Consider the following 22173-nt stretch of genomic DNA (forward strand, 5'->3'; position numbering starts at 1 on the left):
AAGATAAAAAAACACAAATTATAGTACACTACATAAATAATAAAATAATAATAATTATTAGTAGGACCCATATGAATAAAACACCATAATATACGTAGATGGCGATTTAGTTTATAATTTTATTTATAAATAAACTAGACCCCTATGAATGAACAAGCGGCTGCTAACGAAAGATATAAAATATATATTATGGAATAAAAGTCCACATATGCAATTAATAGAATTAGTATGCGATTGCAAGCAAAGGCGTAATAGTTAGTTCTCTAAGAAAACGTCCGCTGATATTATTTATCATTGAAGCTCATATTAATATGTTAATATATATTATGTATTTGTTTGAATTGCCGCTGAATCAATGCTGATACCCGTCATGAATAATTGTTATTTATGCACATATATATTTTTCACTATCATAATTTTAATTGAATATTCATGTATATGACCCTTCGAGCATGCATCTCAGAGCCGCTACGAACTAAAATGAATTTTGCAGAACAATATTTTTTGATTTTGGAACACATGAACTAAAAAAAAGGTCTCTTACAGTCAGCTTTATATTGTAGTATTCTTTCTTACTAAGCATTATCGCCTTTGAGCATATTCGGAGACATTCCGATTTCCCCATGGGGTCACATTTATTTATGAACCGAAAAGCAAAAATACATGATTTTAAGTAATTAATACATACTAGTCTGTAAAAGTCAATGACTTAAGTTCAGTTTTTTTTCGATATAATTGAAATTTTGATAACGTTGTTTACCTTCTTAGAGTACTATGACTTGACATTACAAATATGTTGGTATATTTTCTTTACTACTCGGCTATTTTTGTTGAGAAAATTTAACGAATTAAACACTGCAATGCGTTTCCAGGCATTTTCTTCCAATTCGTCAGCCTCCTTGCGACTCTTCTCCAAATCACTCGGCACTTGAGCACCGGCTAGAACAAAACCAACGATTTGTTCTTCGTCGTCATCCTTGACAGCCAATAAAGATGTGTTCTGCTTTATCATATCAATGTGATATTCATCGTTTTCCTTCTCATTGCATTTCTGAACATCTTCGTCGCAAGCGTCGTTCATCGGATTTCCAATAAAGAAATGTTCTCTCATGAAGATCTTCACCAGTTTGTAGTCATCCACAGTCATGATCCGAATGAGGATTCCATCCTTAGAACCAAAATTTGTAGACATGTTGAGTTTTTTAAGCTTACTTCTGAAATGTAAAGCCCGTTGCCAGTTGGTCGCTATTTATACGGTCGGTTATCTGGGGTCCTCTTATAAGAACTTCACTTTTGGGCATAATGCGTAAGTTTATTATATTATGAGGTGTATAATAAAATGATGAAAAAGATATAAAGATTTACGGTTTATTATTGTTTTTTTCATAGGCAGAATGGCATGCAAATGACGAATGATATGACTGTGAACAAAGTACTACATTGTAAATTATCTAATCTAAAAATATCACACTTGGCGGTATATTTGGAAGTACAATATCTCAATTTTGTTTTCATTTTCAAGATCGACGTAATCATGATAGAGAATTATTCAGTTGCTCATATGACAAACATAATTATATGCAATTGTCATTTTATTTGAAAGTACTTGAAATGGATGCCCCTGAAGAATGGTCCTAATAATAAGTATATAGTACTATAAAACTTGAATGAACCAGCTGGATTTGAAAGTAAATATACATAGTACATAGGAGATATTTTCTATTTATCTAGGTCAGGACCTAGATAATTAACATATACTTTCTTCATGGATTTATTAAGTGAAATTTTGCACAAGAAATTCTCATCTATTTTTAGACATATATTCTATACACATTTGGGTCTATAAAACAACGCCATTCTTAGATAAGCATTTTTGATCGTGAAAACACACACTTTTAACAATGCTTTTGAATGACAAACATAATTAGATATCAATAATTAATAAAATTATTTATTAAGCTGCATTTTGTTAACAAACATAGTTTTCATTTGAACTTTTAAATATGCATATAACGTACGAATTTTATTCATCACCTGCCTGACAGTTATAATTGGAGAAATGAATCGTCATAAAATAATCGCATTGGATGATAGGCCTAAAATAAGAAAGTATTACTTTAATTTGCAGCATTATAATAATATTTCAATGCAATGACAAATAGTTAAAAAACAAAAATTTCTTAAAACTATATAATTTAAATGTTTACAGTTTAAAGCCAAAATACGTAGTTCGCTATGAGGAGCTGGTGGCTTGAATATGACTTGACCATTGGCATCCTTATAGTCTGCATAGGGCTGACGATAAATGCACTCCATGCCAACTCCCTCCATTTGTCGAGCAGAATAGAAATTGCTACTCCATGCTATTATCACTAAACCTCTACCACGCATGGACGCATCTACATTGATCATTGCCGTATAAATCACTTTGAAAACGCCGTAAAGCTGGAAGTAGTTCACTTTGATTTTAGTCTCAAACTCAAACGTAGCAATTCTTTTAAAAGCACCATTTTCTAGTGCAGCAACTTGCTGTAGGTTTCACATCCTGCCAAGACACTTATAACAATCCGTCCACCATTATTCTCATTGATTGCCACCAAGCAATTGCCCTGTTCTATCAATGAATTGTGATAGTTTCCTAATCCCTCAATTAGGGTCAGCTGCACTTCAGCCTTCGTGTCATCCTCTAATTCAGACCGCAGCGGTTCTTCGTCGTAAATGGTTTCTTCGATCTTCTTGACATGTTTGCCTCTGCAAAATAAATATGGACAATTTATGATCAACATTTGGTTTGCCATTTATTGCTTATCTTTTCTTTTTTGTGTTATCACTCATTAACATTTTATCGATTCTTTTTTATGTTGCATATCTTCTAGTCTTGATAATATGAAAATAACTTCCTTTCTGTTTATATTTAACAGGTTTGAAAATTAAAGCTCTTTACAAAACCAAAAACTTAAGACCACAAAAAATGATGTGATACAATAACTGAAATTAATTTTGTTTGTCTATATTAATCTTAAGTAACTTTAGCTAATTGACAATTTAAAATTTGTATTTAAAATTAAATTAAATTATGTATTAAAATCTACAACTTAAATCGAATCGAATAAACATAAAATTTTCACAATTTAATGGCCATTACACGAACGTGCGTATGAGGAGCTGGTGGTTTAAACACGACTTGACCATTGGCGTCTTTATAGTCAGCATAGGCTTGACTGTAAATGCACTCCATTCCCAATGCCTCCTTCTGTCGGGCTGTATATAAGCTTGTACAGCATGCTATCATGACAGGAAAACCTTTGGATCGACCCAATTCCATTAATGCAGCAGCTAAACGTGTTCCGAGTCCCTTTCCTCGATGGGAGACATCGACATTTGTCATATGTGAATAAAGCACCTTCGAGACACCATAACGATCGAAGTAGTTCCCTCTGATTTTAGTTTCAAACTCGAATATTGTACATGTTTTATAGTAACCTTCTTCCATTGCAGCAACCTGCGCATAATATTCTTGCAGATCGCTGATAGTTTCACAGCCCGCTAGAACACTTCCAACTATATCTCCACCGTTCTCTTCATTGATTGCCACCAAGCAGGTGCCTTGTCTTATCATCGAATGATGATACTCTTTCGATTCATCCTTTTGAGATTGATGTACCTCAGTCTTCAAAGCGTTATCGAATGCCAATTTGAGTGGTTCTTCATTGTAAATGTTTTCTCCGATCTTTTCGTAGTCATCCATCGTCATAATACGAATGAAAACACCGTCTTTTTTTCCGAAGTTCGTAAACATGTTGTTCGCTTCGCGCTTTTCAAGAGAATGATTAGAGTGTTAGTTTAATTCATCGCATTTAGCTCGTAAAAATAAAACTACTTATCTGCTTGTAAGAGCCAAATAGTAACAGATTATAGTAGTAGTAGTAGTAGCCTTGTGGTGTTTTTTGGAGAGCTCTTATCATTACATAGCAATACGAATCTGAAAATTTTAAATTTGAACCGAACAGCCCATTATAGTTTATAGCTTATAGTCGTAAATTATAGTGTGTCAATAAATTTACAACATTTAATGGATTATTTATTACATCCAATTAACAAATATTTTTGGAATGCAATGTAAAATGTTGGATACTTAAAATTTATCAACACAGGCACAACATAATTAAACATTCTAAAGTTTAATTACCATAAATGAGTATGAGGAGCTGCTGGCTTGAACACCACTTGACCTTGTTCATCCTTATAGTCCGCATAGGCCTGTTTGTAGATACACTCCATACCCAAGGCTTCCTTTTGCCGCGCCGAATAGAAACTGGAGCAATAGGCCACCATCAAAGGAAAGCCCTTGGATTTTCCTACTTCGATCAGAGCGGTAGCAAGACGTCCCAGATCACTGGGCACTAGACCTCCACACTATACGACCTTCATCGTTTTCGTTAAGTGCCAAGAGAGATGTGCCTTGTTCTATCATCGAAATGTGGTATTCATCGTTTTCCTTCTCACAGCATTTCTGCACATCTTCGTCTGCAGCGGCACATAGAGGTTCTCCATTGTAGAAATTGCCATGAAGTCCTTCCTCTTCATATAGTCTTCCACATTCATTATCCGAATGAGAATTCCATCTTTTGATCACAGTTCTGTAGACATCTTGAGTTGCTTTTTCTTTTCTAGTAGACTACAATTTTAACGTCGAAAGACCTCTATTTATATGATGGCTTACCAGGCTTATGTTATTTTTCTTACCATCACTTATGTATTGCAATTCCAATGTTTCTCTTCTTTTTTTCTCCATATCAATTGAGGAATAGTTCTATTTCGCCAGATTATTATGTGAGTGAAAGCTCTTGTGGGCTACTCTATAAGTTGGGAAGTTAAGAAGTAACTAAGAAGGTATTTAAAATTTATTTTATTAATTATATTTTTGGTACACATCACAATTACATGTGTATAAAGATATATTCTTAATTTTATTATGATAATGATAAATGATTATTATAATATACATATTATTTACAATTTACATAACTTTATTAAATTATTAATATATCCAAATCACTTATTATTCTATATCTTTTGTGTGGAATTCAACAAAATATAAAACTAAATTCGTAAATAATAATCGTATAATTTAATAATATCATTCATAGAACAATCCAATTTCATATTTTTTTTTTGCAGGAAATGTTAATGTTTATGTTAATTTAAATGTGAGATTCTCGTTATATATTTTTTCTATTAACGCAAAATAGTGAGGTAGTATTGGTAAAACGTACCTAATAAATATGGCAAATAAGTTCTTGAATATACTAAAAGCTATATCCATATATTACTATAAAAATACCGTTAATATATTAAAATATACTAAGTACTATGTCTTTTAAATTGATATACTAGTTCATTCAACATATACTACAAAATATTTGTGATTGACTATCAAATCAATTAAGACTCGACAGCTGCAGCTGATTTTTGCTTTATTAAATACTTTGTTGAATAACTTCAAAGTTTTTATCTGATCGCAACCAAACGTTAAAGAATCATAAAGACTGTAATTATTATTGTGTGCCAAAAAATAGGCTACGTTTTTCGATTTGCGTTGGCCGAGGTAGACATGGCAAAAATTTAATAACAAGCGTTGTCAAAAACTTTAGCTCTAGTTCTTACAGTCTCTGAGATCTAGGTGCTCATGACACACACAAACTAATTAAGAATATATTAATGATGTCTCCTTCTGTCTGATACTTACTTTCCATGCTTGCACAAAGTTGGAACACCTATACAAATCCGCAGCTAATCACGTTGCTTGCTATTCACAAAAAATATCCCCTATTTGCTGTCATTTATTTTGTTATCAATTGTTTTTGTATATTTCATAGAATATATTTGGTAGTGTAAAAATAATATAAAACTGAAAATATAATTATAATCTTTTAATATATATATATTCTACAATAATATTTTAAACATTAAGTGACACTTAAAACTTATCAACAAAAGACACGTAATATAATCTATATCTTCAAAGTTTGATGGCCATGATACGTAGATGGGTGTGAGGGGCTGCTGGCTTGAACACCACTTGACCTTGTTGATCCCTATAGTCCGCATAGGCCTGTTCATAGATACACTCCATGCCCAAGGCTTCCTTTTGGCGCGCCGAATAGAAACTGGAGCAATAGGCCACCATCAAAGGAAAGCCCTTGGATTTGCCCACCTCAATTAGAGCGGCAGCAAGACGTCCACCTAATCCCTGGCCACGCATTGATGCAGCCACATTCGTGATATGGGAGTAGAGCAGCTTGGAAATTCCGTAGCGCTCAAAGATATTCACTTTGCGTTCGACAATTGATAGAAAAACAGCTATGCGTCCCCATGTGTTTTGTTCCATTTCATCTGCTTCCTTGCGATGCTTCTCCAGGTCACTGGGCACTTGACCTCCGGCCAGAACAAGGCCTACTATGCGACCACCATCGTTCTCATTGAGTGCCAAGAGACAGGTGCCTTGTTCAATCATCGAGATATGATATTCATCGTTTTCCTTCTCACAGCATTTCTGCACATCTTCGCCTGAAGAGGCGCATAGAGGTTCTCCATTGTAGAAATTGCCTCCCATGAAGTCCTTCACATTCTTGTAGTCTTCCACTTTCATTATCCGGATGAGTATTCCATTTTTTGAGCACAGTTCCGTCGACATGTTGAGTTGCAATTTATTTTCTAATAAACTGCAGTTCTAGCGATGGGTGGCCACTATTTATATGTTTGCTTATCACTTGTCGTTTGTTTTTTGCGCTTATCATTTTACATATACATACATACATACATACGTATAGTAATTGCGATTGTTATTTTTATTTGCGACTTTTTTCCGCGTCTTATCAATTGTGAAATAGTTGTTAAAGAGCTTTTCAGTTTAATCAATGTTTGCTGCTTGGGTGAGCTCGAGAAATTTCATTTCAAGATTTGGTTTATTTATTTTAATTTCCATTCAAGTATTTTTATGGGTTAATCTAAATAATTCTCGGAAGCTTTGCATAGGCTACTAAATTGGCCATATAATCATTCAATTGAAATTGTATTATTGCGTGATTGTTGTGATGACTTGCACACTTGATTTAAAAATAGCTTTTTTTATTATTTGTTTTGTTTTGGCATTTATTTGTTTACCCCTTTGAGCTTATCAAGCAGCGAGTGCATTGACACACCAAACGTGACGTCATTTAATTCATAACAATGCAATATCATTCATGAAAGGTAAATCTAATTTTTCAGATTATTAACATACATATGTACGTATATGAGTTAAAAAGGGGCTGGACTAAAAGTTACGGAAGTAGCGTTTGCTTAAATGGCGAAATGTTTTGTAGACTGTAGATTGTTTGTTTATTATCTTTGCAGTATACATTTCAATTATAGCTCTGCAATATATTTTTATTTTATTTAGCAAGATAATAACACAAGAGTTGCCAATATTGCTGTTGAACAATGTATTTATTTCCTTGTTTACCTTATCGCCTATTTATAAAGCACTTTTAAAAGTGGGCAGTACTTAGCAACAAAAGTTCGTTCCAGTATCTTCAGCGATTTTTAAAATGTTTCCATAGAATTTGATAACAAATTAAATTAAAAACAGCTGATTTAGTCTAGAGTTGCTATTTAATATATACTCGTAAGATAGAAAAGTAAACGAAATGTGTGTTGTCCGGCTATTTTCGTTCATGACTTGCGCTTTCTCACTTTTAGTAGTAAAATTGAGGAACGCTTTAAGCAGCCGCATTAAGAGACAGAGGAACAGAGCTATATATAACGGAAACCCGAGAATGGGGGCCGGATAGTCGGTGTTAGAGGGTTTGTCTGTTTGCTCTGAATGCTTGCAAATTCCCAAACTGGCCAAAAAACCAACATAATTTACATGTCTGCTGGATAAGTTCGACATAGAGAAACACACAGAGAGAGAGAGAGAGGAGGGGACAGAGAACCAGTCTGGACAGTCTGGACCATTTGAGCAGTCTGTTGGCCATGTTAAACCAGACTAGTTACAGTTGCTGTTGTCGTTGTTTTTGCTGCCGCCGTTGCTGTTGCTGTTGCTGGTGTTGCTCAAACGCGTGTCGAGAATCAGGTGCTTTAAAGTTGTATCTTCAATTTCGGACTGTCCGCAAATTTATCAAAGTTAATCAAAAAATTGAAACGATCTATTTGGGAACTGTGAAGGATTGATTGAAATAAATTGTGTGCGTGTTATAAATTAATTTTTATAAACTGCTTCGCATTGTTTTAAACTACCAGAACATACTGTGTATAGCATGAAGTTGTGAAGCAAAAGCCACAGGCATGAACATCTGCTCTTGGCAGTGCAATGCAGGAGTTGCCACGCCCAGTTGCACCATAGTGTTGCATACTTCTAGGTGGCATGCAACGCTATAAAATTTTTGCACAAATATTTGCAGAAGTGCATTTTTGATTTATGCTCGTGCAGCGTGACCCAAATTTTTCAGGTTGCCAACTAATTAAAAGTGAAAAGTTGACAACATTCTCTAGTTGAACTTTTTTCTTTTTAATTTTTATTTTTTATAAATTGTTGTAGCTGTTGGTTTTATAGTCCTATGATTTATGGCGCACATTTGCCGAATAAAGTTGCGACCACAGCGCAAAAATTAATGAAAATTCAATCAAAGTTCGCGTCACCCAACAGTTTGTGTGCTTCTCTGTGTGTGTGTGTGGCAAGTGGCAACTTGCAACATATGCCTCGACGACCTCGAAAGCCCCTCCCCACAGCACACTTGTTTTATTCTCCGGCTGACCCTAATGAAGATTAATTTAAAACAAGTGCTGCCCGGTGCCTAGCCCTCTCCTATTCTCTCACTCTTTAAAAAAAGAAAAAATAATACTGAAAATTAACTTTGCTCTTGATGACGCACAATGAGATGAAGATGATGACAACAATGCCTTCTCCATGCTGAGGGCACACACTCAGAATCAAAGAAACAATTTAATCATATCATTTTCATTGGCTTAGATTTCCAGCGCGATATGAAAACAAAAAAAAAGAGACCCAAGAAAAGAAATACAGATGAGAATAAAATAGGCCACAAAGAACACGGAATGCGCTGTTGAAAGATCAAATTGAAGAATTGAATTGATATCTAAGACCAAAGCAATACAATTGTATTTAATTAATACTAAAAATCAAAAGGAAATATTTATAATTTTGATTACATTAATTTATTAAATTTCGAGTAAACATTTTCTAATTTAATCTAATGACAAGTTATCAAAAACTACATTCAACTTTGAACTCTTCTCAGTGGAACTAAATTTAGAATTTTTATGTAGAAAATTTCCCAAATAACTTGTGTGTTTGTGCCACTTGATTTCTGATTATATCTGGGGTAATTAATTTATTAAACAATTTTCATATGCACCGCGGGGAGCTGATCAGGAGGAATCTATTTCGAAATCTTCAACATGACTGCATTGTTTACCCGAGCATATGTAGATCTCTCTGCCAGGGGGTCCCACTAATTTGTGCCACGTTAATTAGTGAACTAGTGATGAAAAAGAGAAGAGAAGAAAAACGAATCAAATAAACCTATTGAATTCAGACAGTCAGACAGAAGGGGATCGAGGGGCATTCGACTTTTTTTAGGTCTACGTTGAACTGCCTACACAATGTGTAACGCATTACGAGTATTATAATTTCAGCTGCCTACTGACTAACTAAACTAAATTCAATTCAATTCAATTCGTTTATCTGATTTTCTTTCAAGTGGTCAGTGGACGCGTCGGCTTCGTTTCGCTTCGTTTAACATTTTTCTCTTCTCTCTTTGTTATTCTCTTTTAATTTTTTCTGCTTCTTTTGTATGAATATGGATATAGAAAAGCAAATCTTGTGAGGCCGTGTGGGGCATTATTTATGTTTATTCATTTGTATTTTTTTCCCATTTCGTTTCGTTTTTTTTTTCAATCAACATTTTTTCTTGCTACGCAGTTTTGTTTATTTACTTTGCATTTTTTATACATTATTTAAAAGTGTATCAAAGTGGCAAATTAAAATGATAAACGAGGCATTGCGCAATGTAGCATTTTTGAAAAATTAATGCATTTGTATACAGTGTACAGTTGCGTACTCAATTTATGAAAATGAATATTGAATAATTTATGAAAAGTTTTGTTTACCTGTTTACTTTAAGCTTAACGATTCCACATTTTAATTTCATATTCTTTTTTTTAATTATTAATGCTTATGCACACACAAAAAGAAAGAATCTTGCATTTTTATGAGAAGCAGCTGATTTATGTATTTTTTGCTCGTCCAAATATGATTAATAATATTTTCAAGGCTAGTTAAGCGAGCATGTCCTCACATCATCCGAGTTGTTCTCTTTTCATATTAGCAAGAGTAACATTGAGCAAGGGTATAATAAAATACAACCAGCATCTATATAAAACATACATACTATATGGCTGCTGTGAACCCAACTCCAACTTGTGTATAAATTTGTAAATCGATTTTGAAAACTAACAAAACAAAGTTGCCAAAATAAAAAGAGAGCACAGACGTTGGCAAAACCAAAAGATATTAATAAACAGAAATGATTTATGTGTCTGCAGTCGACATGGAGAACAGAGAACCGAGAACAGGGAACAGGGAACAACGGAGGAGCGTTTGAGGTTTTAGTACTGAGAAGTCGGAGAGGTCTGAGAACCAGACTTCGCTTATGCTGTGGTCAGTAACAAAACTGTAGCAGTTGTTATCTCGAAGCCGTTAATCGAATCAATTGAACAGACTTCAGCTTTAACTTGAACAACAACAGAGCAGCACCCTCATAAACTCTGCTCAGCGGCGCCTGCGCAACAGGTATAGAAACCCAGACCCAGAGAACTGTAAGAAAACCTTACTTCCCCCCTTCTCTTCTTCTCTTCTTCTCTGTGTCTTGGGATTGTGGCAATTCTTGTGGCAAACGTTGAGGCGTGTGCATGACAAATGTTCTTTGATTTATTAACAGTTTTCAAGTGGACGCAACTTTGTCAACATGGCTAGTTGGTCACGTTCTCTGGATCGGTACTTTTCACAAGCCTCCTCAGGTCCATTTCCAAGAGCAGGCCAAGCCACCTGCTGTGCGAATGCTGCCAAACATTTAAAAATAGCACACAAAATGCGCTATGCCACATCAAAGCATAAATTGCGACAAACATTGTTCGACAGCAGTTTAATGTGTTTAACACAGGGTACATGAGGTTTCTCTTCAAGTGTGCAACACACTGCGGTATTTTTAGTATTGTAAGAATACTATTAGTACTCTATGGTATATTTTCAATGTAGTACCAAATCAATATACCAATATATGATAAGAATAATTCCGACCAATTTTATAAATTAAATTTTAGTGCTGCACAATTTTAAATCTCAACAAATGATTATAAGATTGTATTTATTATTTATATAGGTGTTATATTATTTATAAATGCATATATATTTATTTAAATGATGTCGTAAAATAGCTTAATTAGTAGAAAGAGTGTTGCCCTGTCGATATGCCATGAATTCATAAATTTCCTTCTGGTTTATTTATTATTTTCGCTAGCTGCATTTTCGCCTGTAATCTGAGAGGCCTACAAAGCGCGGGAACCACCCAAAATGTATATGTATATGTATGTTACGTATATGTTTTTGTGTGTGTCTACCCCCAAAATGCATTGCTTCCGCAGTTGAGCGCCTGGTTCTGGGTATTTCCCTCCGATTTGTGTTGTAGGTGTCGCCTGCATGCACACTTGACATAATGTTGTTGCCAGTTGGCGGCACATTTCATTTCATTTTCGAATTTATTGTGCGCCCTCGGTGATTTCTATATCATTTTATTGCCGTTCGTGTGGGCGGACATTCGCTTATGGTTGCGTCTTGTTGCCTTTTTTTTTGTAGCAGCCCCCCTCCGTTTTTTTCCTTCTTTATGATGTTGGTATTGCGAAATGAAGGAACTGGCGTACTCATTTAATATTAACCAGAAATATAATACACCACAATACTTCAACAAGAATTGAAATATAAATTATTCAGTTTAGAATATTAAATATCACCGAGTTTATAATATATATTTTATTATACATGTCTAATATACATATATTTAAATAGGCGCTCATTAATTTACGACGTAATCGTATCGTAAACAAATCTTAGATACAATTTAATAGCCGTTCCAATTCGACATCGTAAATGGCAAAGCAAACTGCTTAAAGAAACTCAATTTCATTGCGAAAACTGTAACATTCAGCACTCAATCAACAATCTATCAGGCACATCAATCAAGTAAATAGTGGAACAAACTGAAATCAAAGCTAAAACGCTCTAACAACAATAAAGCGAAAGCACTAAACAGAGTCAACATAACCTCAATTTGCTTATAGTGGCATTAACTTGACCAAGCTAAATACAATGTAATATGGCGACATGCAGACGAAAGAAACGAAGAAACGAAACGAAACGGAACGAAAGAGACGCAGACAAGCAAACGAGAAACTAATCAAGCTGAGCCACAACAAGGACGTGGAAGCAACATAGCAACAACTTGGACATAATAAATAGAAAAAATAGAAAATTATGATGGAAAATTATGACTTAAGTTGGTAAAGTCGTCGACGACAACGAACGGAGCTAACGTGAACGAAAGTCATTTGTAAAACGAAACAGACGACAACGGCGCATTCGAATTCGAGCAAAGAGGATTCCAAAGCGGGCGGAGGAGAAGATCTGGTGATGGTCAGTTGCGGTCATTATGGCTGGAAACTTTGGCTTGGCATATTAATAATAAATATAGTGTATATTCAACACTTTTCTCTTTCCCCCTTTCATTCGACAAATAAAAACAGCACGCAAAGTGATAATTTTTCATTAGACACCAGGAAATCTAATATTGACGCGACTGCACAAAGACTTAGCGAACCTAATGATCAAAGCAAAATAGATTAATGTATTTCAGAGATAACTTTACAAATGTTTGCATTTAATGTTTACATAATAATATAAATATGTAAAAATATATCATAATATGAACTTAAACAAATCGCAAACTATAATCCAAGATTTCCGAAATTCTTATTAAAAATGTACACAATAAAAATGCTGAGTTTAACAATATGTTTATATATTATATATTTTATGCAATGTACATTTAATATTATTATAAAAATAAAATATGAGTTTTTAGATAGATAAGAATAAAGATTATAAAAAGTTAATCTTTGAGAGACATCAGACTACAAAATCAAAATTTTCTAAATTATTATGTTCTTACTAAACGCGCATGAAATTTCTGACAGACAGATATGTGTATTTTAATAATAATTTCCAAATATGTGTACTAATATTAAGATAATAATATAATATTGAGTTTTTATATAGATCCGATAATAAAGTTTACACAAAATCAAGTAATTTAATTAAAATTTTCTGCAATTCTTATCAACAACTCGATTGCAAAAATAAACTTTAATAAAAACATTTTCCAAATATGAATTTTTATTTAAATAATAATATACATATTTTCAAAAAGAAAAAATTTCACCAAAAGCTTGCACTATATTCCGATTTTTTTTTATTAATTTATATAATTTATTCATCTCTATTAAAGTTCCTAGTTATTACGAAACTACATAAACTACAAAATATGGTAGTATAATTACAAAATGCAACCAATTAAGTTCATAATTTTTCTGGTAACGCAAACACGCAAACCATTAAAGCGATAACTTTCAATCTTCATATTTTAGAGTATGTTTTCAACTTTTTCTCCTTCATTCCGCTGTTCCGTTTGTCAACCCTAGACTCTACCCACGATAACAGAATGGAAAAAAAACAGCAGTTGATATTCCAGCGCTTTTCACGCTGAACTAGGAAACGAAATGGCAGAAATGGGATTTTCAAACATATCGCATATACAAAATGCAAACATGTCTGGCAAACACAAATCCCATAAATGTTTTTTTCTCCTCCTCTTCGGTTTCCTTGCTTAGACTAGTTGGGGATGGAGAGAGAGGGGAAAACTCTTTTGGTGTAGTGATAAAAACTTGCAAAAAAAATATTTTCATATGTGTAAATGTGTAAAGTGTAAAAGTTTCTACCGTTTGGTGTTCGGTTGTTTCGTTTGTTTCGCGCTGTTCGCCTTTTTGTTATTTCCTATTTCCACACATTGTTTGTATTTTGTGTATTTCTCTGTTTGCACTGTCTGAATGTCCCGCTGTCTCTCTGTCCGCCTGTCTTTGTGTCTATCTATCTGTCGCTGTGTGAGCATCAGGTGCTGTGGCAAAAGAAATTACAACAAATCCATTTGTGAAATTGCAAACCGAGACAAACCACGACGATGATGAGGATGACGCCTCCATCGCCCACCAGACGCTTTATCCGGTTGCCTTTGATGGTGCTAGTTTTTTTTTTTTTTTTGTTGCCTCCCCACCTTTTTTTCTTCTTGGTAGTTTGGTTGCTGTGTTTTGCTTCCTTTTGGCCTGGCACTGACAGCACTTTAAGAGCCGGAGCTGTGTTGGTCGGTGCCGGTGCCGGTGCTAACCAATTACATGGCCAGCCATTCGACCAGGTCTCTAGCTGTGGCTCCTCCTGTCATTATGCACTCAAAAATCAAGATGGAAGGCACTCGCTGCCTGTCATTTGCCTGGGCAAACATTCATCTTACTAAACTTGGTCAGGCAACAATGCCCCCCTCTAAAAACAGGCCTCCTACAGCATCAGAAGCATCAGAAGCATCAGCAGCAGCAGCAGGAGCATTTTCAGCCAAGTCGAGACATTCATCAATTTGTTAAGCGAAGCTCGAGCCGAGCAAAAAAGCGAAATTGAAACGAACATTTTTCGTCCTGCTGCTGCTGCTTCAGCTCCTGATGCTGATGCTGCTGTTGTTGCATATAAATTTGCAAAAATAAGTGCAGCTCCAAACACAGCTCCTGGCGTTGAGCCTCCTGTCTCATTCTGCCTTCTGCCAAGCTCTAAGCTCTCAATTTCTCCAGCTCTCTCTTTCTTTTGCCAGGATACCAAACTACACACGTCAAATTTCAAACAAGTTCGGCCGCCGCAGGACATGCAACAAACGGTAGCATGCAGCAGCTACCGTACAACCGTGTCCGCATCCTTCTTCCAATCCCCTATTCCTTCACTCTCCCTCTCTCTTGCCTTCACCTGGTCCTTGTGTGCACAGGGCCACATAAAAAGAATCTGCCCCCAAAAAAGGAGCTCGAGACTCCTAGACATCCAGGTATGAGGTGGCATTTTTTCAGCACTCTTGTTTTTGTAAGCGCTTTCCTGTTGCCACCACCTTCAACTGCTACTTCTACTTCTACTTCCACTCGTCGCATCCTTACAACAACGAAATGGCCAACTACTAAGCTAAAGGAATGTGAGCCGAGCATACTTTGATAGCTGCTGCAGCTACAAAATACTCGTGTTCTGGCAATGGCTAAAACTTTTCCACCGTCTGCGAAATATGCCTTGGTTTTAACGCTTTTAAAGTCTGCAAAGTTTTTTTTTATGGTTCATTTTTTGGGCATAACTGACAATCGAATAAGAAAAGTTATACACAAGTCTGGAGCAAAAACTAACTTCTTTAAGCTGCAAGTTTATGGCATGTGATTTATGAATAAAAGAAATATTTAATTAATATCAATTAAATAAAGCAAATTGAAAGTCAAGTTTTAATAATAGCAATGTTAAAATATTTTCATTATTATTTTTCTTGCATTTAAAGTGATATTCTATAACTATATAAGTTTCAATAAATTTGATTAGTAGTCGTTAATATTATTTTTGATTTTGCTTGGCGTACAAATCTAATAAATACAAGGTAACTTTACTCCAAATTTCACAATCTCTCATAGAGTATATATCACATATTTCAACATATGCTTTTATGCTTATTTGTATCTCTGTATCTCCATTGCTTTTAGACACTCGAGTGACCTTTAAAAGTTGCTATAATTACGCTGAACTTATGTCAAGTCACACACTTTATTTATATTATATTTTGGCGAACAAAAAAAATAAATACAAATTGTTGCTCAACAAAATTTCGAAACTCAGTTACTTTTCAGTGAAAAAGTTTCGTGCCTGAAACAATAATAAATGCAATGGGAGCTCAGAGCTCAATGCACATAACTTAATGAATCTGTAAGCTTAGAGTCAGAGACTGTTCCACCTGCTGCTGCCGATAGAACGAAGGTAGAGGGAAGAGAAGGAAAATAGTGAAACACACGTTAGTTTGGGGAATTGCAAATAAATATTTCAACTGCAGTTGCAGATTATTTTAGTGCTGCGACTGCTGCTCCAAAAGTCGTAACAATGCAGTATAGTGGTAGCAACAAATAAAATGAAATAAAAGAAAATACTTAGAATAGCTGAAACAGAAACAGAGGCAAACAAAACCAGAAATTTGCTGAGCAAGAGCGACAAAGCAGGGGAGAGGAAAGAACTCAGCTTAGATTTCTCTAGAGAGCTATGATAAAGTGTGCTTCTGCTGTTGCTATTGCTGCTGTTGCTGCTGCTTTTGCCAAAACGGGCATAATGAAGACAAATAGAGAAGAGAGCTTGGGCTTAGCTTTTGGCTTTTGCCTCGAATAATTTCGAATTTATTTGACTTCGATACGCAACTACAGAGTCAGTTATTTGTTATTGTTATTCTGGTCGGTGTGTGATTCACTTTCGATTCAGATTGTAGTTCCTCAAGTAGATGCCAGCGATGGCCTCCTGAACACGCCTACGTTGCTTGTCCTGCATGAGGAACGAGATGAGGTTCTTGGGACTGAGACCACGTTCAGCCTGACGTTCCAAAAGAGCCAATTCATCGTCGCCAAGCTCATCGTTGCGCTCCTCGGCGGCATATTTCTGAGGCTGAGGAATCTGCTGGGGAATGGTGATCACACCATCGTTGTCCACATTGTCGGCAGCGCTGATCACCTCGGAGTCGTCATCAATGGAGTCCTGCAGCAGATCAACAATAGGATTCGAGCTGCGGCGATTGAAAATGTTGCTGCGCCTTCTGGACGAAGCAGGAGTTGTTGTTGGCGGAAGGTCGAAAGTGAAGTTCTGAGCATTATTCGGGTTGACGATGACAATGGTTGGATAGTCAGAGATGCCTTGAGGACGCTGAGGCCTTTGTGGAGGGTAAGAGTAGTAGTCGGACCAGTAAGGTGGTGGAGGAGGTTGCTGATAGTGATGTCTATTGGAGTTATTATCCTGAGGTTGTTGCACAATCACAATTGGCGATTGTTGCTGGGATTCACCACGTTTAAGCCAAAGCAAACGAGGCTGCACTTGGACAGGAGCTGCAGAAAAGTTTAGTTAAAGAATTGATTTAGTTGTTAATATTTCTCAATTCTTACCAGCTTTGCGAGCTTCAGCGTCTTGAGTGGCAGCTGCTAAGGCAAAGCAGGTGGCAATAAGCAGCAGGCTTAGAACTGATTTCTTGAACATCTTGGTAGCTTCAGTGAATGATGACTGATGACTGATGCCCTTCTGATCATCACAAGTGTCTTTTATACCAAAATTGTAATTCTCTCTAGCCAAAGGGTTCTGTCTGCTTTCCAAGTGTCTTAGCAGAAAATTTCGCCGTAATTTCGCCCTGCGTTAAGTGCCAATTTCTACAGCTTGTTAGCAAAGTTATCGTATCGTAAATCAGTTTAAAGGCATTTGCTGTTGAAACTATTTCAGTGCTCCTCGCTGTTTATTGCAATCGTAAAATGATTTTGATCTGGACTGTCTCGTGTCCATTTAGCCGAACTCTTTGACCGACTTTATGTTTATATTTTTCTAGTTGTTGTTGTTATTGTTATTGTTGTTGTACTCAGCGCCGCTTTCATGATCGATTTAGCATTAAGTTGATAGCCCCAACAGTCCACATTTAGATCTGTCTGGCCTAGAGGGCGTTAATTTGTTTAGTTTACGACTCGCACAGATATTTATGGTCCGCTATTGAGACTGCACTTGCTTGCTTGGCCAAATGGATAATTTGCAGGCCTCCCAAAAGGCCAATGGCCTCCCAGATACCTTTGGTTGTACATTGAACTTGAGAAATTCCCTGAAGAAATGCTTCGCGAAAGGTGCGGCGATTGATTCTGATTAAAATGTGAAAGCTCAAAATGAAATTTCAATTCAAACAAAATTAGAACAATTATAAATGAAGAAATAAGTAAATTTATATTTACGAGCGTTAAACATTGATAATAAAAAAGTTATAATATTTAATTTAGATACATTAAAATTAAAGTAAAAATATTAAAAACTGTATATAAAGTATTAAATATATAATATATCAAAATAATATAATATAATACATATTATACCAAAATTAAATTCTTTAAATTACAATTTTGAATAGTTTTTTTTATCTTTTATTTACGCTGATATGAAACTTAACTTTTTCAATAGTTTTCTAAAATGTAAGTAACAAGTAAGAAAGAAAGTGAAGCGTACTTGACTAAGAGATATTCGCTAACCATTTAAATAAAAGCAAAACAATGCGATGTTTTTATTAAAATATACCAAAATAATATACCAAAAATATTGAAATATACCGAAGGTTTAATATGGTATATTGATATACAACTGCATTCAAAATTAACCATAGAGACCAATGTACTAATATTCCATATTTTCAACCAAAGCAGCTTATATTAAGCGACATCTGGAGCTACAAGGGTATAACATACATACATCTACACTATGGAGCTGGTGTATAAATATTGAGCTGATAAATCTGTATTGCAATACTAAAGCATTAATGTTAGTTTATTTGACAATCTAAAGGAATTCGCTTATGCATCATTTAATATTTATACAAAATTTGGGTTTACCTTTTATTCAAATATTCGGCAGATACATTTTTACCTAAAACGTAGACTATTTTCATTTTACGACATTTGAGGTGACTGTCATCAAAAGTGCTCCATATCAATTTCCTGCAACGTTAGCTTCTATAATAAATCCATTTCCTTTGCTACGGCTGAGTAAATACATAAATATCTATGCCATGCACAACGGAGAAAAATTGTCAAAACTAACTAAAAAGTAAATGGCAAGCGGCAGCAGCAACATCAACATCAACATCAACAAAAAAATAATATCAAACAATATCCGTTGGCACACGAAGAAGTAATAAAAAGTGATAGTCTCGTAGTCACACAGTCACAGTCACAGTAACAGACACAGTCATGGCAATCAGATGGCAAAAGGCAACAATAAATCCTAGATACACAAAAAGTACAACCACATGAGGTAAATATTATTTAAAAAACCAAAACACGTAGGCAACACAAAGTACAAATCGCACTCAATCAAAATCACCTCAAGACTCAAGACCAGAAACCAGAGGAAGCTTAAAAGATGAAATCCCCACCGAACGACAGATGGAATGGGTTTGGTTTGGTTTGGTTCAAGGATGATTGCTGCAGGAGCTCTTAGCCAGACTGCTGCCAGCCATAAGTAAAAAATAAATAAAGAAAAACGAATGGCAAGAGAGAGAGGAGAAAATAACACGAGCAACAATTGAAGCAAAGACAAATTCAACACAGAAAACTGTCATGTACGAGGATTTAACAGATTTAAATTCTATTTGGCAAACGCTACGAGGATTGGCATTGGGATTGTGAATGCGATTGCTGTTGTGCGTCGAGTTGAGTTGAGTTGAGTTGAGTTGAGGGTGGATGGAAGGCTTGAACCGCCTTGAAAGCTGTCATTTAATATTGACCAAAGGCTGCTTGCTGCTGCTGTTGCTGCTGGCCTAATACGCTTGTGTGGCCAAGTTGTAGCTTAGCTTGATTTGCAGGTGCATTCCCTCCCCCGCTTTCCCTCTTTCCACTTCTGCGCTCTGGGCACTTAGCCCACATTAAGAGGCGCCTCGTTGTAGCAGGCCATGTGTGCAAATATTTATCGATTGCCATGACAATCCAATTCGTTATGCTTAAAACTACGGGCGCCTTTCTCTCTCAGCTATCTTTCTCTGCCACAGTTTCCCAGTCGCTCACAGTTGAGGTGCCAATTCACACACACACAACACACACACTCACACATAACTGTTGAGTTACCTTTTTCGGACGATATTAAATGAAAAATCAGCACAACGAGGCACCAGCTCAAAAGCCCTTTTTGGGGACCTGGCCTATTTTGCATGTGTGTTTCCCCTTCTGTGTGTGTGCCAGCATTTTTACGAAAATTGCCAGTTAAGACAGATTGGACAATGAGTGAAAAACCTGGTCAGCTGGTCAACGAAAAGTTCGACCGACTGCAGCTCAATTGGGCCGCATTGTTTTGGGTAGCAGCAACTTGGCTAACAAGTGTTTTTGTGTGGTTGGTTCACTAACTGACTCTGTGCTCTGCTCTGCCCTACTGTGCTCTGGCCAGTTGTAGGCTTAATTAAAGTTGATGTAGCTGCCATTCAATGCCAGAGAAATATGTGTTAAACTCGAGATGGGAAAACAGCTTTAGGACTGAATTATAACAGCTTTACGCAAAAATCGAGGTCAGATTTGCAGAGAGATTTTCCAGTGAGTACAATTTGTGGCGCTGATTTAAAATATTTGCTGCCTGATGAGACGTTTGTGCCTCAAGTGACATCAAATTGGCAAGCCAAAAGTAAGAGACAGATAGAGAGAGAGGGAGAGCAAGAGAGAGCGAAGCATTTTAAGCCATTTCCGGTGCTTTACGTGTGTGCGTCTGTGCTTTGTGTCGCGTTGCCATTAGGCATCCGCCGCTGGACAGCAGCTCTGCTCCTCCCATCCTCCCCCCTTGGAGCCTACACGTGCAGCACTCTCAGGCTGCCACTCAGCACAAATTTTCGGCAGCATGCTTTTCCGGTTTGCCAACGCAGCAGCAGCAGCAGCAGAGATTCTTGCTAGCCAACGTCCTCTCCCTGAGGCTCACTCTAGTTCAATAAGGATTTCCGTTTCAATTCGTGCGCTGCTCCATTGTTGCTGTCTACTTTACTTCTCTCTATCTCTCTCTCTTTCTCCGTCTCCATCTTTGGCTCCTTCCCTGATTGTTGCTGTTGTTGTCCATTTTCGTTTATCGAATTTTTCACTTTGACGACCTTTGGGCAGAGGCTCAACTTTTTACACTTTTAGCAACAATTTCCTTTAGATTCTCGCCTCTCACTTTTCACATTTTCTTTTTTCTTGACCTTTTTTTATTATTATTATTTATTTATTTTTGTGCTGATTTCATGCGTTTGCTTTGCGACTTTTCGGCTGTAATTTTTTTTTTTTTGTGTTTGTGCTTGATTTGCTTTCCAATTTTCAATGTGTCACTTTATGAGAGGGACCATTAATCAAAATACAACAAAGCACGAAATACAAAAAAAAAACTTGTAACGTAAAAAAACAAAAACCTGAAAAAGAGCGTTAAGAAATTATTGCTTAAATAAGCGTGTTGTGTTCTTTTTTTTCTTCTTTTTTGCCTCTTCATTTTCTTTTGGCTTTTTCTGGGGTTACGGAAAAACCTTGTGAAATGAAGCGACCACAAAAAAAAAAGAAAAAAAAATAAAGAAAAACTCTGAGTTGGCAATTCTGAAAAGTTTTTCGCTGCTTCCTGTACGCTTTTGTTATTGATTTTGGTTTTTCATGCGCCATTTGCCAGCCAGCATTTTGCATGCAACATTCCAAAAAATGCCATGCCTGAATGGAATCAACTCCCACAATGTGAGGCCAGAGACAGCAGAGTCTCAGAGTCTCAAGTGCATAATTTATAGAGTTTATCCCAATGAGCTGTACATTTAAAAAACAACAAATCAATTACACGACTCTGTCAAAGACGGTGTCAACTTTTTTCGCTCTGAGAGGTCTGACAAGCATGTCAGATTAAGACATCACCGAGGCACAAGCGAATAAATTTATATTGGCTAGCAAATGCTCTTTCTTATGTCTTACTTTCTTTATGAAATAGGGAATAATATTTAAGTTAGTTTCTTTACTTATTTTACATTATTACGTCAGATATGACTCATTTCATTCATTTATATGTTTTTATAAAATTCATGACAGATTAAAACTTCAGCAATACAATGTAGTGCATTTATATTATATAAAATGCGCTCTCTTTTTTATGTTACTTTGGTAATCAAATAAATATCGTTTGCTAGTTATTATAATTCAGTTAGCTTATTTATTTTACTTATTGAATGTTACTGAATG

The 22173-nt window shown here is 35.8% G+C and overlaps 5 protein-coding genes and 1 pseudogene across 7 annotated transcripts in view; 1 reads left to right on the forward strand and 5 right to left on the reverse strand.

Annotated features, from left to right (window-relative positions):
• LOC133835612 (discoidin domain-containing receptor 2) overlaps window positions 1-22173 on the forward strand; it is a 159696-nt gene that overhangs the window by 14786 nt on the left and 122737 nt on the right. The window lies entirely within an intron of this gene.
• LOC133847841 (arylalkylamine N-acetyltransferase-like 2) lies at window positions 773-1233 on the reverse strand. Its single transcript, XM_062283101.1, has one exon. The coding sequence runs from the start codon at window positions 1190-1192 to the stop codon at window positions 773-775; it is 420 nt and encodes a 139-aa protein (XP_062139085.1). The 5' UTR covers window positions 1193-1233.
• LOC133850217 (arylalkylamine N-acetyltransferase-like 2) lies at window positions 3016-3877 on the reverse strand. The gene has a single exon (XM_062286255.1). The coding sequence runs from the start codon at window positions 3797-3799 to the stop codon at window positions 3125-3127; it is 675 nt and encodes a 224-aa protein (XP_062142239.1). The 5' UTR covers window positions 3800-3877; the 3' UTR covers window positions 3016-3124.
• LOC133847849 (uncharacterized) lies at window positions 4138-4650 on the reverse strand (annotated as a pseudogene).
• Window positions 5923-6730, reverse strand: LOC133850506 (arylalkylamine N-acetyltransferase-like 2). The gene has a single exon (XM_062286631.1). The coding sequence runs from the start codon at window positions 6695-6697 to the stop codon at window positions 6023-6025; it is 675 nt and encodes a 224-aa protein (XP_062142615.1). The 5' UTR covers window positions 6698-6730; the 3' UTR covers window positions 5923-6022.
• LOC133850147 (uncharacterized) lies at window positions 16598-17509 on the reverse strand. Its single transcript, XM_062286142.1, has 2 exons — window positions 17374-17509; window positions 16598-17316 (listed from the first exon to the last, which is right to left on the reverse strand). Exons 1-2 carry the CDS (start codon window positions 17462-17464, stop codon window positions 16688-16690), a joined length of 720 nt encoding a protein of 239 aa, XP_062142126.1. The 5' UTR covers window positions 17465-17509; the 3' UTR covers window positions 16598-16687.

Source organism: Drosophila sulfurigaster, chromosome 2L (genome assembly GCF_023558435.1).
Source record: "Drosophila sulfurigaster albostrigata strain 15112-1811.04 chromosome 2L, ASM2355843v2, whole genome shotgun sequence".
Taxonomy (NCBI): Eukaryota; Metazoa; Arthropoda; class Insecta; order Diptera; family Drosophilidae; genus Drosophila; species Drosophila sulfurigaster.